This window comes from Girardinichthys multiradiatus, chromosome 22, assembly GCF_021462225.1.
Source record: "Girardinichthys multiradiatus isolate DD_20200921_A chromosome 22, DD_fGirMul_XY1, whole genome shotgun sequence".
Taxonomy (NCBI): domain Eukaryota; kingdom Metazoa; phylum Chordata; class Actinopteri; order Cyprinodontiformes; family Goodeidae; genus Girardinichthys; species Girardinichthys multiradiatus.
In genome coordinates this window covers 39,648,010-39,665,031 of record NC_061814.1, presented here as the reverse complement: position 1 = coordinate 39,665,031, position 17,022 = coordinate 39,648,010, and the positions used below count along the sequence as shown (strand labels likewise).

General features: G+C 37.5%; 1 protein-coding gene across 1 annotated transcript in view; it reads right to left on the bottom strand.

The window, feature by feature from the left end:
• LOC124858850 (adhesion G protein-coupled receptor A3) overlaps positions 1–17,022 on the bottom strand; it is a 317,892-nt gene that overhangs the window by 39,316 nt on the left and 261,554 nt on the right. The window contains exon 16 of the mRNA XM_047351126.1: positions 11,595–11,718. Within this exon, the coding sequence (XP_047207082.1) occupies positions 11,595–11,718 (124 nt within the window). The remainder of the gene's footprint in view (positions 1–11,594; positions 11,719–17,022) is intronic.

The window sequence follows — 17,022 nt, the reverse complement described above, 5'->3', positions numbered from 1 at the left end:
AACATTTTGGACCGAATTTGTATCATTTTTGAATTGCGGTCGCATGCTGCACAAAATCCTCCGTGCACCACACTTTGGAGACCCCTGATCTAATCTGAGTTATTGAGAATTATTCCAAGATTGTATCCTGCTGTTTCCCTTCCTTATCACCCTGCTCACCATGTGTTGTGGCAAGATAAACTTGAGTCCTGGTCCAGCCTGGTTCATTCCAGTTCCAAATCCAGTTTTTTGTTTCAGTTGTTTTAAACTTTTTAAATTATTGCTCTGTCAGAGATATGGGCATGTTTAGGCAAGTAACTAGTCAAATATTTTCTGACTTAAGATGATCAACACACCCCATACTGAAAAGCATGAAAAGAGAAATGGACATTTAGGTGTATGTAAAAAATATTTAATTAAATTTATTTTGCAATATTTGTTATGTCAAAATAAGTTGAACGCCATTGTCCCAAAAGAATAAATGTAATCAAATTAAATGTTGGATTTTTTTAAATTTCTCAGTGAAAGATTGTTACCTCAATTAGAAAAACATTTTTTAAGGCTTTTACTCATCTTTATATGAGGGCCAATAAGGGTGGAGGGCCATAAACAGCCTCTATTTGGCCCCTGATGCTGTCTTTACCAAAAGGCCAAAAAGGGTGGAAGGCCTGAACACATCCTCTGGTTGGCCCCTGATGTCAGTCAGTTTCTACTGATTGTGGGGGAGCTGGTGCCTATCTCCAGCAGTCTATGAGCGAGAGGCAGGGTAGACCCTGGACAGGTCACCAGTCCATTGCAGGGCAACACACAAACAACTACGCACACTCATTCATACACCTAAGGGCAATTTAGATTAACCAATTAACCTAACAGGCATGTCTTTGGACAGAAGCTGGAGTACCCGGTGAGAACCCACGCATGCACAGGGAGAACATGCAAACTCCATGCAGAAAGACCCCAGGCCGGGAATCAAACCCAGGACCTTCTTGCTGCAAGGCAACAGTGCTACCAACTGCGCCACCGTGCAGCCCACCCCTAATGTCATGAAATGAAAACAACTTAAAATGAGCTAATTTCATAGCCTATTGGCATTGTACATGTGCAAAAATCTATACATTTCTCTGTAGCTCATTAAGAAATCATTAAACATGCAATGAAATGAAATTCTAAAAAGTTCAACAATACTGCACATGAAGTGCTACATAAGTGCTACTTAGGTATACCTGGTTGGAAGTATATTATTGTTGGTTTATAGGTTTAATGGCACTAGACTAAAAACTATTCAGGGCAATGGCTGGGCCGTGAAACAAACCAAGGGTGAAAGCTTCAAAAACAGAAACCATGAGTTGACATTTGATTTTTCTGTCACAAGTGTCAGTTCTCAGACTGTTTGTTTGACATGCCAAAAGACTGTCTGTCTTCAAGAAGACAGTTTTTTGAACAACCATCCTAGCTATTCTACAACTTGTCATCATCAGAAAAGTAGGAAAAAGCCCTTGAAGTGTCCTTGAACAAAGCTGCTCCCTGTCCTTTTGATTACTTTACAAAAGTCAATGTAGGAAAAAAAGTCTCTTACCCTTTTCTATGATACCACTGACACACAGCAGGGAATGTTTAGCCTCTTATTAAAAGGAAGGCAGTGTTTGAAATGTACCTGATATAATCTAGGATACTCATACTATCGGTTTGAAGTAAAACCTTCTTGCGTCCATGCACTGTAGCACATTCTGCAAAGATAACACTGACAGAGGAATGCTTTCACTAATTTTTCCATATGCTAACAATGCTAAATTACCAAGTTCATGTCATCTATACCATGTTCATTATATCAATGTTTTTTCCTGTTTTCATATATAAATAATCAGTTCACCAGAAGCATTTCAGAAAGAGGAAAATAGGCCCAGGAGCCCTCAAATTGGACCCACAGGAAGTAGAAACTAATCATTACAGTTCTTTTTTTTTCTCACTCCCACTTAATTTCACAGTGACATGCTAGTGAGAAAATCCTCTATGTATGTCTTCTTAAAGCTGACAGCTCAATGTAAACTCAGATCTAGGTCACATCCTGAGCTAAGTTTCTTTCTTAATTAATGTTTGATGTTTTACCATCACTCTGACTCACTGAGCAGACACCTGAAACATGCTGTCCAAATGTAGATTATCTGATGTCTGGAAAGGTATAGGAGAAGTGAAAACAAGGATATGTTGCTCTACTGCTAAAAACAGCCACTGAGGTGATGTAGTGTGACAGCTGAGGTGGCGTTCAAGTCGATATTAAAGCAGGCACTGTTTGAAGGAAAGAGAAACTGAGATTAGAGATAACTTTGAGGCCCCAGACATCGGATGCTGCATAGCAACCGTGCCAAAGTTCAAGACAGGAAAGACAGGTAGATGAAGAACAGGTGGAATGTCGGCAGTGCATGCCTAAAATTTCGCAACAACTCCTAAAAATGTTTTTTGGAGGGAGAGCAAGCACTCAATTGCAACCTTGATCATGTGCACATATGGGTGGCACTGCAGGCACTGCTTGGAGCTCTGTAAGCAGTTGACAATGTATACGTGCCATGTAATCACAAGGCTCTTCAAGCAGTCCTGTAATTTTACTAAACTGTGTCCTGGCCAATGTTACAGGCTTCCGCCCAAAATTCAATTCAATTCAGTTTATTTAAATAGCGCCAATTAACAACACATGTCGTCTCAAGGCACTTCACAAAAGTCAGGTACATACATTCCAATTAATCCTAACCATTATGTATTCAAATTGGATAAAAAGTTTTTCTATCTAAGGAAACCCAGCAGATTGCATCGAGTCAGAGATTTGTAGCATTCACTCCTCCTGGATGAGCATGTAGAGACAGTGGACAGTCACTGGCGTTGACTTTGCAGCAATCCCTCATACTGAGCATGAAAGTAGCGACAGTGGAGAGGAAAAACTCCCTTTTAACAGGAAGAAACCTCCAGCAGAACCAGGCTCAGTGTGAGCGGCCATCTGCCACGACCGACTGGGGGTTTGAGAGAACAGAGCAGAGACACACAAAGAATACAGAAGCACTGATCCAGGAGTACTTTCTATGGGAAGGAAAAGTAAATGTTAGTGGATGTAGCTCCTTTAGTCATTTCATCTAGAAAGAAAGAACAGATAAACTTGGAGCCAGTTTTCAAGGATAGAGTCTAAAAGAGAGCACATATAATTAGTTACAGTAAAAGCTCAGTCAATTGCTATATCTAGGAGAGAGAAAGGGTTAAATACTGAAAGACAGGGCCAAGTGGATCATATGTAGAAGGTGAGCATTAAGTTGTTGCCAGCAGAAGCTTGGACAAAGCCCCTCTCCAGGAAGGTGTCACAATTAAACACAATCAGGCCGGATGTAGCTTCCAGGAAGAGAAAAGAGATAGAACAAAAAATTAAAACTGAAATAACAGCAAATATTGCAAAATTGGAGAGTAGTGTGAGAATGTAGCGAAGAGGGTGAAAGTGGTCATTATGTCCTCCAGCAGCCTAAGCCTATAGCAGCAAAATCTGCTCAGAGTTATCTCGTCAGCATTGATTGGATACAGGAGTGGCATAAAAAACGTGTAATTGCACTGAGACAAAGAAAACCAAATACAACCAGCCCTTAAAATGTCCTGGAGCAACAGCATGGCCAATAATGTTAACACCGTATGACTGTATGAGAAGCATGATACCGAAGCCTTACAGACATTGAGGGTCAACCCTTCAGTTGAAATCCCTTTTAAACAACATACCATAACTCTAAACTTTGCAATAAATTACCTTTTAACAATTAAAACAGTCAATTTAATGCTACTGATTACTTCAGTGAAAGAATTATTAAAAAATATATATTTCCAAGAATATAAACTGCCATGGTTTTTGGTTTGAAGATATAAGGCTGTAAGATATAGCATTACATCATCTCAAGCTGATGTAATGAATACTGTGTTGTACATAATTTAATATCCAGCAACCAGGATGAGTAGAGCAACTTAGAAATGTTTCACATACCTCACACAGCCAGAAACGTTCATATTCTGCACTCAACTAGATTCACTCTGATTTACACTTGAAGGGGATAATAGCCCAGGCAGTTGACCCAATTTTATCTGAAGGTTATTTGACCACTTGACCACTCACAGAATGGGCAGCATTGAACCCTCAGCCCAATATGGTGGTGATAAATAAAAATAATAATAGATTCCTGTTGTTCTTGTTCTAAGATGACAAGTGTCACGGTACTGTCACGGTATACTTGGAATTGGACCCAGAATGCAGACGAGCAGGCAGCGTGATGGCAAGTGAAAAAGATTTAATAACGAAAACTCACTCACTACAGGAGGCAGGAACAAAACAAACGGGCAGGCAAGACAGGCATGGCATGATCAAAAAATAAGACTTGAGCATCAAACTTGACATGAGCATGAGAGTGAAAGATGTTTCCGCGAAGACTAACAGAACAGGTGTGAATATATGGCGTGAAAACCAGGTGGAGTAAGGAGACAGATTAACTTGAAGCAGGTGAACTGAATAAACTTAATTAACAGAACAAAATGTGAGTGGAGCAAAACAGAGACACTTGAACACAAACTAGAAAAACATGAAGCAAAAGCATAACCAGATCCGAAACCAAACTTGACAAAACATGAACAAGACGACAAAACAAAAGCATGACCAGGAAAATAAACAGAAACATGATTCAAAACTTGAACATTGAAAAACATAAGGAAAAAAACTCAAAACCAAAAACCAAACAACACTACATCATGACAGACAAGGTCCTATTTATTCAGATCTGGCAGCTGTGCACTTGACAGTGATGTGAGTATATGCATAAAACAGCCATTCTGGGGCTTAATGTATAATGCTTAGTCTTGTAATTATAAATTCAATTACAGGTATGTCACAAAAGTGTAGCTATATAGCTGACAGACCCTGTGTGGATCTACTCATATTTACTGATACAACCGCTGGACAAAATAGCACTAATTGTCTGAGGAAAAGTGATGTGAATAGGCAGGTTTCTGTATTGGCAGATATTGAAATTCAGATATTGGCATTGAATCCAAAACATCCTGGACCATCTCAATAAACATGTCAAGATAAGAAAAAGTGCTTAACGGATAAAATGAAAAAAATCATGACCTCATTTACTCTTTTATTAGCCATCTAATTTACAGGAAGCTGTTTCTCATTTACTAATAAGCAGTCATTTATAGATATTATCAATAAAAGGAGCCTAGACTGACACACTCTTAATGTTGCCCTATTTTACTCCCTTTACGCTTGATCAAGAATTTTGATCAAGATAAAAAAAAAACTGCCTTAATTATACATTAATTTACATTATATCAGGCCAGCACTGCATTTAACTGTTTACACAAAAGTCAATAATGCAGTTTGATCACCCAGCACCTTTATTGCAACTGCAGTCTTGGAGTTTAACAACACAAATAGCAACTAGCCTGGAAACTCAAGATAAAAATATGTTCCTCACATCGATTAGGCCTGTTTTGTCATGAACATATAATTACTGTACTATCAGCCATTTTGAATGTGCTTACTTGTAAAAAATTATGCTAATACTCAGAATAAACAGATGATGAGTTAGGGTCTGTTGTGCTACTGTCTGATAATCCCTGAAGGTAATCACAGAACGGATGCATCCTCTGTCAGGACCAATCATCCGCTGATGTCTGCAGATCGCATTAAAAAACATAATCACTCTTTCCAAACACTCCTCTTGCATGTATAGCCTGGATAATTTGCTTCAGCTGCAGCGTTTTTTGTTTTTTTTTCTTTGTCGGATCCAAATGAACGAGCGTGTGACTACAGCTGCAGTCTAATTATATATCAGTAGTTTAACTTCCTTTCAATGCACCATTTTTAGTATTTGCTTTAAGTGACTTTTTTCTTTTATCGTTGTGAGAAAATGAACCACAGATGCAGCACACTCATCTGCAGATGCAGATGAGTTTAAACGCTGTGACAGACGGTGTCCTCAGAATAATGTTTTGACAGATGCATTAGTGTAGTTCAGTTAAACACTGTGAATAAAACAGACTTATTGTGTGGAGAATAGCACAATCAGTAAATGAACTAAATATACAGTCATATTCAATAAATTGGAATGCAATCTGATGAGGCTCATTTGTCAAATTAAAAGAATCATTTAAAAATAAGAACAACTTTTAAGCAAGTTTTCAATAAACTTTTCATTAAGCCCAAATTTCTGTAAACAAATGTTTTTTGGTCTGATGTAATATTCTAATCTTAAAGGTGGTGTTTTCATTATCTGTAAGCTGAAAATCACCATATTTAACAGAAAGATAGGCTTAAAAACACTGGTCTGTGTTTAATAATATATCATTTCTGTTTCATCTAATGAACTGACTTATTTACATAACTTTTCATTAATATTCTCATGTGTTGAGAATATTATAAAAGTGTTATATAAAAGTGTATAAAGCACTTTTCTATACACACTGACCACCCAAAGTGCTTTACACTGAAGCTACATTTATCCAACAAATGCACACATTCATACACTGATATGCAGATCAGTAGGCAATTTGGGGTTTAGTGTGTTGTGTAGGGCACATAAACGTGTTGCAGAAAAAAGCAGGAATACAACCCACAACTTTTAGCCGACTACTCTTCCCACTGAGCCACAGTCGCCCCACTATTGAAAAGAAAAAATTGTAGAATGTGATGACATACAACCTCTATTTTTTTTTCTTTTTAGACATTTCAAAACAGTGTTAACCATGGCTGATACCATGAATGTTTAATTCTGAATATTTTCCAAAAATAAAATTGATAACAAATGTTAATTATAAATAACTAAAACCTTCACTTTCATTCATTTTGACCTTCTGAGACTATTCAAAGATATCTTCTTGCTTTGTCTTGCCCTAACCTCACTTGGATTATAGTATAATAAACGTATAATTAGCAATATATTAAACTCTCTTTTATGTCCCCAGTGCAGTTAAAAGCATGTCTGATTACTCAGACTGAATGTTTAATTGTAGGACGGTGCATTTAACGGCCCACTGAAGGGGCGTTACACTAAAAAGACATTCATCTATTTACACAGTGATAAAACAATTTCTGATACGGGTTCTGCAGTCCTTTGCTCTACAATGGACATATGAACAGACTAATAAATATAAAAATCTACTGGTTCAAATTTTAAGGGTCTTTGTCATCTTTTTTATCCATTCCTACAAGCCATTTGCTCTAAAACCTTATGTTAAACCTTAACATAACCTTATGCTAAATTAAATTTCTGGATAATGTCAAAGGACTGGAACAACTAGTGATGAGCAAATCCCTTTAGTTAAGCTTGTCTCAATATTTACCTACCTTAAGCAGGTTTAATTTTTGTCTGTACTGTTCAGCTTTACAAGAAATTGTAACTTCAGCTTGATCAACTTAAATACTTTTCATGAATCAAAAACTGACAAAAATAAATGAACTAAAAAAGTGCAAAAAGACACTGTGACAGCAAAACAACTGAAGTAAAACATACAGATACCCAGACACAAACAAAATACACAGCAACCTACTGCAAAAAATAGAAAATTAACATTGCTTTTAAATAACTGCCAACAGCTACAGTATGTCCTTATAAAAAAAATTTATTTTTATTTGTTCCCATTTTGTTCCCCTGTTTTTTACACAGTTTATTCTAAAATTGTACACAATTATATGCTGGATGTGTAAAACTCCCTTCTGTGAATTTCTTTGAGATGAAATGACTTTCAAAGGCTCAGCCTTAAAAATCAGCTGTCAGATATCAATGTGCAGTGTTGTGCATTAACCTTTTCAAATGAACGCGCTCATATATGGAATTCACATTTTTGAGAAATTTGAATTGTACAATCCCATATTTCATGTAGGGAACGTCATAGGAATGAAGCTCACCTTGGCGTCATTTAATGGCGTTCCATTAGGGGGTGAATTAAAGATTGACTGCATTTTTTAGAGGTAAACTTTGGACAATTCATGGAAAAAAGCCACATTTTCTCTCGAAGTTTGTACCAAGTGTCAGATGAGAGTGTAAGGACCCACATCGGTAATCGAGGCCTTCGATTTAAACTTGACTATGTCACCTTCGGCTTATTTTATATGGAATGATATTAACTGAAGACTTCAGCTCCAACCCTTAAAATGATTAGATTAAACTGAGGGCTTTTTTGCAGCCTTTTTGCTTTTGTTTAAGAACTTGTTCTTGTTAAGGATGAACTAGCACAACACTGCCTTTAAGTATTGAAATAATAAAGTAACAAACACGTTCTATATGTAAATAAAATAAAACTCTTCAGATATGAACTTAACTTCACACATTTTATTATTATCACAAAGTATTTTTGTTGTGTTCAGGCTAACTCAATCACCAAGGAGGTTTAGCATGCTTTGTTTTGTTTTTTTTGACACAAACTGATTTTTTTTCAGTTTTTGATTTTTTTTTTTTTTCAGAACAATAAGTCAGTTTTAGAAAGTTGCTGTAATGAAACCACACATCTTGGTCTTCTGACGATCTTTGCAGAGGGAGATCTTTGGCTTAAGTCACCAAAATTTCATACAACTTACAATAATTCAACGCATAACATGTTCCCTTTGTGATTCCAATTAATTGTTTGCAGACAAAAATAACAGAACGAGTTGTTTTCGCTTCACTTTGTGTGTTGTATTTATAATTGACTGTTATAGCAGCGTGATGCTCAGGGCTCAGGTCCCACACAGCTTTCATTTGAGCCTCAGCTGAGCGTATCACATTACACAGAGACAGGGAGCATCAGATATCAGTACTGCTCTTTCACTGTAAACACTGACATTTAGGTTGTTGGAAAAAAATTCTCATTTGTTAAAGGAAATTTCCAAGTCACATTTTTATACTTTATGTGTTTTTCTGGGGCCAACTGCTATCCTTTTGTGAGTAACAGGCTGCTGTTGTAAATCAGTTCTGTTGTCATGATTATGTATGATTTGTTTTCCAAAAAATAATAAAGTAAGCTCATTGTAACAGCCAGGACACTGTATTTTGTCCCCATCATAACATTATGACCAGCATTACTCGTTTTTCCTGCCAGTGGTCAGAAATTCAAGGCTGACTAGTTTAAGCTAGCAATTCAAAAAAATGTGGTTCGGGTGTCAGGTATTCATCCTGTCACAGCAGAATGGAACCATATATTTTCATTTCGTGAAATTAATGGGGTGATGCTAAATGGTAGGGAGCAGGTAGATGGGCGGGTGATACATTTTTTGTCAAACATCACCCATCCTGTGACAGTTACTCCAGCGAGGGAACATATTACAGCTGCTGAGACAGGCAGGAGAAGCTAGGTACATTTCATCAGGAAACAGTGGAGTCTTTACTCTGTGGACTGAGGGGACACCTTAAGTGCCAGTGAAGGCAGACGAGACAGCTGAGTCCCAAATGTGCTGCAGCTCAAAACACGGAGAGTGAACAAGGCCCACAGAAACAAACACGGAGTGACAAAAGGCAACATAAACTGTGACTGGAAAATAGAAACAGAGCTGTGCACGTCTTTGTTTGTAGCAAGGTAGACTAAAGACCCTCTTACTAAGGAGAGCTGACAGTGGAGGATACTTTGCTAAAGTAAGTTCACAAGCGAAACAATAAAAAGGAATCTGACCACATAAAAAAAGAGAATCAGGTACTTTAAATATTTTTTTTGTTTGTGTTTCTTGTTAAAAAGGAATTTACAATATTCTGAATATGTTTTTCCATTTTAATGTTAAGTGCATTCTTTATTTAAGCACAGAATTTGATATATTTTATGGAATTCCTTCATCTTTCACCTCCATTTCATCTTTGTGAATAACTAAAAATAGCAAATTGCTAGCAGGCACAAAAGCATGTCCTGTTTCCAAATCTGTACTGACAACTAAATTCTCCGTGTTGCTCCGTCTATTTCACTCATTCAACTCTGTGGGCTGCAGAGACAAGAGAACCAAAAATATGATCACAGTGACAGTCCATCCAATGTAGGCATCGAGCACCACTTACATCAAAGGAAGTGGATGAAGTGTCAAGAACAAGTTAGTAAAAAAAAGGTGGCGAACCAGAGTGAGCACTTTGTCTTTATTGCTTTCTCTCTTTATATTTAAAGAAAATAAAAGGTACAAAACTGGCTCAAGTAAATGGACTTCAAGTAATACCAAGCAAACATTATCTAAAAATGTAATTATTTTAGTATTTAAACTAAAAAAGACATACAAATTTATTGCACAAATAATTTTTGTATTTTAAAGATTTGTTTCTGTTAATTTTGATGATTTCCGATTACAGCTAATGTAAAAAATGAAAAATCTACTTTTTAAACAAATTTGAATATTACTTAAGACCAATAAAACACTCCTGAAAAGTACAGGAAGTCCACTCAATACTTGGAAGAGGTTCCTTTCGTCAGAATTACTATATCAATGCAGCCTGGCATGGAGGTGATCAAACTGTGGCCCTGTTGAGGTGTTAAGGTGCTGCACTATCTACAACACCAGCAGATAACTCATTAAAATCATCATTGACAGTGGAAACCTCAAAATAAACCTCAAATAAATATTATACTCTCCACAAACAAAATGCAAAAAAGAACCATTGAACTTTTTCTCCTTTCCCCAAGTAATACAGTTCTCTCTGTATTACCCTGTTTTCTCTGGTTCACATTGGCTTAACACAAGGATTGTAAGAGTTGAAGCCCTTTTCCAGGAAATCTTTAATAGCTCTTGAAGAACTGACTCAGACTTATCCCTGCTGGCGGTGCACCTTTGTCCTTCCAGTCAACTTTCCAGTGAAATGCTTGGATACAGCATTTTGTAAACATCCAGTTTCTTTTATGGCTTATCCTCAATGTGGAGGGGGTGTGACAGTCTGCTGAACAGCTGTCAGGTCAGCTGTCCTCTTCATGATTGTGTGTAGACGATAACATGAACATAAGTAATTATTCTGTAATAAAATCCTTTGTTATTGGTCTTATTTAATATTCTAAGCTACTAAGAAATTGAATTCTGGGGTTTTAAAAGCTGTAAGCTATCATAATCAAAATTAGCACAAATAAACACTTGAAATGTATCATTCTGTTTAAGAAATCTATTTGTGAGTTTCACTGATTTTTAATTTTAATTATATTCTAATTCAATGAGATGCACCTGTAGAATCCAATTTAGAAATGAACCAACAAAATAAAAGCATCTTAAATCCAGAAACCACATGTGAACATGTGAATAGTGTACCTATTTATTTCATTTAGAGGAGTCATTTAAAAAGTATGACAGGATCCCTTTGAAAATATTAAAATAAAACACTACAGGATATTTTTCTCTAATGTGGTCACACAACCAGACAAAAGCCACAGGAACTGTGTCTATGTGGGGCAAAAGCATGAATTATTACTGGTCATTGTGCCACTACCTTACTAAAGGAATGTCTAGACCATACATACAGCTGAAGCATGAAAGCATAATACCAAGGTTGCTTTGGGTTCATGAGCTGCATGACCTGGTTCTTGACACTTGGATACACATTCACAATACTTTTTTTTTTTCTGAAAAGCTTTGAGAGTGGGGGCAAAAGAAAACAGAATGCACTTACTGTTTGACAGATGATGGGGTACTTGATTCGATTGATGCCACCGGCAAACACGGCGAAGGTCAGAGCCGTGTGGAAACAAAAGTTGAGAAGCATGTGCCATCCTTTCCGACTGATGCGGACAGCGCTGCCAGAAAGAAAAGTATAAAACAAATAGTTAGCTGGTGCAGCTAATCACTAATTTATTTCCCATAGACTTTACTCAAAAATTTATTTAGAAGATAGACATCCCATCAGTGTTTTATCAAGCAGAGTGTCTTAAACTGCCCTACAGGAGAACCCAGTCTTGCTGCTCACTAGGACTAAGGAGTGCAAACAGGTGCGGATAGGAGCAAAACTTCTTCATGTGGGCTGCAGACTGACTCATACAGTTCTGATCCATTCCGTACACCCACATGTTTACTTGTTCTTTATGTTTTAAATAGCCTTGAATGTAAATGGATTTTCTCATTTATGGATGGACAGTAGCAACAGTTTGTTGAGGTACTGATCCTGTTATCTGAAGCCTATAGCTGCATTCACGCCCTCCACACATGCACACGTTTCTGCATGGAATAGCAAGAAGCTCCCAGAAATTTCCTCTTTTTTTATTCAATTGATTTTTTTTGTATTTGAGGCACTTGAAGTCAGTTCACTCTGATTTATCAAACCTATACACCACCCAAATTATATGGTAGGCTTTAACAGTTAGTCTCATCCTAAAATCTGCTAAGTTTTGTTGTATTTGCCTGAATACAAATTTCAGCACACTTCTTAAAACTGACAGACAAGCTTTACGGCTTCCTAAGCATTCTTTTAACTTAGTTGATGAATGTGTCTAAACAAATTGGAGTATCCAGTAAACCACAATGTTTCTAGTATGACTGATGTTGATTTTTAAATGATGAACTACAATAAAACAAGAACATAAAAATGATAATAAATCATTGTGCAGGATTGGGCTGGATTAGAGTGTTTTGCTGCAAGAATCCAAAGCAACTAATGTCAGTCTTGAAATTTTGATGGAGAAATATTCCACTGGAAGAAGAACCAGAAAAGGGCATTTTACAGGCATCAGTATTAGACACTACTGCAGCGAGTCTCCGACTGTGACTTCATCTGACATAAAAACCAGAGCAGTGACTGGCATACAATCCTTACAGATGGGGTATTTTGTTGGTGAACAAACTAATTACAGGCTACCCTAGGTTATTGTAAGATATATGCAGTACACTGAAATGTTCTGTCCTTTGTTTGTCCGTTATATTATTACTTCTGAAGACAAACTCTGGTCCTAATTTTTCAGATCCCTATTGGCAGCATTCTCTGTATGATGTCATCAGCTCTTTGGCAGCAGGATTGAGAATTATTGTTGCCTTTCTGTTATAAATAAAGTCAATAACTTATGCAATTATATAGTATATAGCTGAAGTTAAGTCAGTAATACAGTTTTTGAAGACATCTCAAAGGTTAAAAATTGTATTTCTTGGATTATTTACTGACCATTAGCATTTTTATATTGTATATTTTGTGTAAAAGATGCATGATTCATGAGATCTAAAGAAAAAAGCTGAAAACCAAGAATAAACACATCTAGTACCCATTTAGTAACAGAGCCTTGCTGCTTTTAAGATTACTCTGTCTGAACATTCAGAAGACTGATGTTTATACAGAAGCTCTTTAAGCACTTCTTTGAATGCAAAATGAAAGAATGAAAAATAAAGGCTCTGAGTGTGAACACTTCAGTGAATCAGATGGTTCCCTTATGAAAAATAAAACAGGAGAGGATCAATTTAATTTGTTTCACTACATAATATTTCAGGCATGAGTAATATACATATTCATCCCCCAGTATCACTGTATCACTAAGCATGCAACATTCTGACACAACTTACTCACCAAAATTTACACTACATAGTAAATAAACCGGTATATGCAACAATCACTTTGGGCTTTGTAATGAAATAGACAATTATATTCAAAGGGGGCTGAATAAAGTGAGGTTTTCACCATTTACATGGTTCACCAAAGTTTACTGAAAGTTTAATATAAAAATATAAAGGTTTACTGACAGTTTAATAAAAATATAAAAATCATAGTTCAATATGAATTTACGGGAGGTATTTCTACAGTATCAGAATATACTTTATTGTCATTTTCACAAGTACAAAAAAACTAATGAAAAAAAAGCTATCTGGTTAATGCATGAGCAATAAATAATTTATGTAAAATTGAACTCATTAAATTTAAGGTCTGCTTACAGTACAGTAAGCAGGCTTTAAATGTCAATCCTACAACAAATACAGAGAAAATAATTTGGCAAGAAGGAAGGGAGGGAGGACAGAAGATGGAAACAAGGAAAGAAGGAAGAACAGAATGGAGGAAGAATACAAGATAGCACACAAGTAAAAGAGAAAGGAAGAAAAGAACAAAGGAAGGAAGGAGATAATTAAGGAAAGGCACAAAGCTGTACATGACAGAGTAAAGGTGCAACCAGAAAAAAGAAGGGGCACAAGAAAAGACGAAAGGGCACGAAGAAGAAAGCAGAATATCAGGAAGGAAGGAAGGAAGGAAGGCAATGAGGGATCATAGCTGAGGCAATGAGGCTTGAGAGAAGGATAGACAAAGAATGACAGATGAAGTAAGGAAGGAAGGAAGGAAGACCATATTTATCCAAATTAATCCTTCCCTGAAACACAATGGACTCCTGGCAGAAGTGGAGGATTGTGTGTTTGTCGATAATGTCAGTCGAGGATGTGGAAGATGTGTATATAATTGGATGTTTGATATCAGGATTTCTGCTTTTTGGAGTCGGCGGTTACCTGGCAAATCGAGAAATTCGGAGAATGTCAGCAGCTGTTCTGGCAATTGTGAGGCTGCCTGGCATGTATGATGGGATCTTCAAGGCGATCAACACTCAGACTGAGATGTTACGTGAGCTGAATCGCAGACTGGATGTGATCCTTAGGATCGCAGCCAGGTTGCGGTTCCTGGACTCAGGGGTGAAATGGGATAAATCTTGGAGAAAGTTGTTCGCTCGGATCTGGCGATAGACCAGGAATTTGGCTGTTTGGATTCGCCTTTGAGAAGCACCAGCGAGACTCTCAAGGCTGATGGAAAATTAAAAGTCAGCCTGAATCTGGCTCCCCTGCATTGCCTTGATGGCTGGTTATCTTCAACCTCTCCTGGAAGTTATGTAAACATGACTCTCTGCTCCCTCTGCCCCCTCCCTTCCCTGAGGACATCTGTGGACCTGCTCAGAACTTGGCCGGTTGATGAACATTCCAACATACCATCAAGGACAATGGCCTCTGTGACAGTGCTTCATGGACTTACTTGCACACACTCACTTGCACACACTCACTTGCACACACACACATGCTCAAGATAAACATATGCACCCCCTCACACCACCTTCACCGTTCCCGGCATGATGCTGCTTTGTAAACTTGTTGCTTCTTTGTGCTGAGGTTTTTTGCAATCTCAAACTGTATCCTGCTAAGGATAAATGTGAAATATGATTTTTTTCCCTCTACTTACCTAATGTGGCCTCTTTTCTCATCTAGCAAGGGCAGCGCCTGTGAGTGGGCAGCAAAGCCTCGGTGACCCGTCCCCCCTTGTCTTGTGTCATGATGTATGTTTGGATGGGTTGTACTGGAATTCTAATTTCCCCTCGGGGATCAATAAAGTATCTTTGAATTGAATTGAATTGAATTGAATTGAAACATACTTAAGTACAATTCCAGACTTTTTCACAGTTTTACAGAATGCATATGAGTCCTGAATGCAAATGTACCTTGTGAAGTATGTGACCAAACATGGTCCATGCAGGCCTGAGCTGGGAACTCAATACACATTATTGCTTTCCATCCAGTTGTTAGAAGACAGAGGAAATAGGTCAGATATTTCCAACATATTTGTTGGGCTGTGAGAGTTACCGGACCATCTAATCTTTTAATTACCATCCTCATATTTTTGTACATTCACTCACTGTCCCCGTTTGAAATTATATAACCCTGCTATGGAAATCTTCTCTTCCCAAAATGGAGGAATAGATCCGCACGTGACCCAACTGTAGATGAAGCAGCGACTCAGTGTTTGAGCCTTGAGGCGTGTCTGGGGCTGGGCTTTACTGATTTGTGCAAAGGAGAGGAAGAATTAAAGCTGCTGTTTTCCAGCCCTCCACTGAGTTCTAGGTTCATCCAGCAAAGGGGCCATAAATCAGTATAGCTGCTGGCCTCCCTGGAAGAGGTTTTCATAGGTTCTGCTGCAGGCTTTCATTGGGTCAAGTACATTAACCTGGCAACCCTCCATATCTCCATCTCTCAGAAGGTTAAAACAGCCTCGACTCAGCAACTGCTTTCTCACCTCAAAATCAACCACTCCGACAAATGCAAGGGACAATAAAGCCACTGTAATATAACACAGACAGTACGTTTAGTCAAGCCAAACGTGCTGCTGATGTCTCAGAAAGCAAAGGGTGCAAGCCTGGTTACAAGCTGCAATGGAAGTCGTTACAGTCTAATGCAAATTTATTACAACAGAAAAAGGGACAAAAGTGGAAATAAGGCTCTGTGACTAGAAGACATAATGAAGGAAACTAAATCTGCTGTGTTTAACTAAATGTGTCCCATCCGACTAAATGAGAAAAGAATAACAGTAAAAACAAAATACAAAAACAATTAAAAAAAACCAATACATAGTATGAAGTAACACTACAAGGGAGTATGTATAGGCGATAAATATAGGAGATAGGCATTTTGTTTTTTATAAGTGTAAGTGGTAGATCTGGGCTCTTCCTATTTCAGGGCAACATCTCCCAGGTGCCAACTCAATGCAGCCATGTTGCAACTTTTTCCTATTTCTTCACGAGTATTCCAGATCCCCCTCGAGGCATTCATGGCAAATCTTTGGCAGAAATGTACTCCGCCGTGGCCCCGTTATTTTAAATTTGTTTTTATCTACAATGGCCCTAATGCTTTGTTCTACGGCTGGAAATATTCCTGATGTGTCGGAATTAAAAATACATTGGTAATCAAAATTAAAATCTGAAAAACAAATTGTAGTGTGCTTTTTCTCCTCTACTCCTAAATAAAATCTAGTGAAACCAACTGCCTTTAAAAATCATAATTGGTGAATGAAATCAAGTTGTGTGTGATTTAATCTCAGTATCACTCCAGCTGTTGTGTACATTAGTGAAAAGACAGCATTATGAAGACCAAGGAACACAGCAGACAGAACCGGGAGAAAGCACAACTGTTAGTCATGCACTCGACAGATCTGGTATTTATGAAAGATATTGTTGAATTGCTGAAAGCAAGTCATAAAAAAACCCATTTTACACCTTACCACAAACCAGGTAAGGGAAACAACAAACATATTAAAGGTGATCAGTTGTGATGAAGCCAAACGTTTACTTTTGACTACATGCAAAACACTGTCTGTATCATAA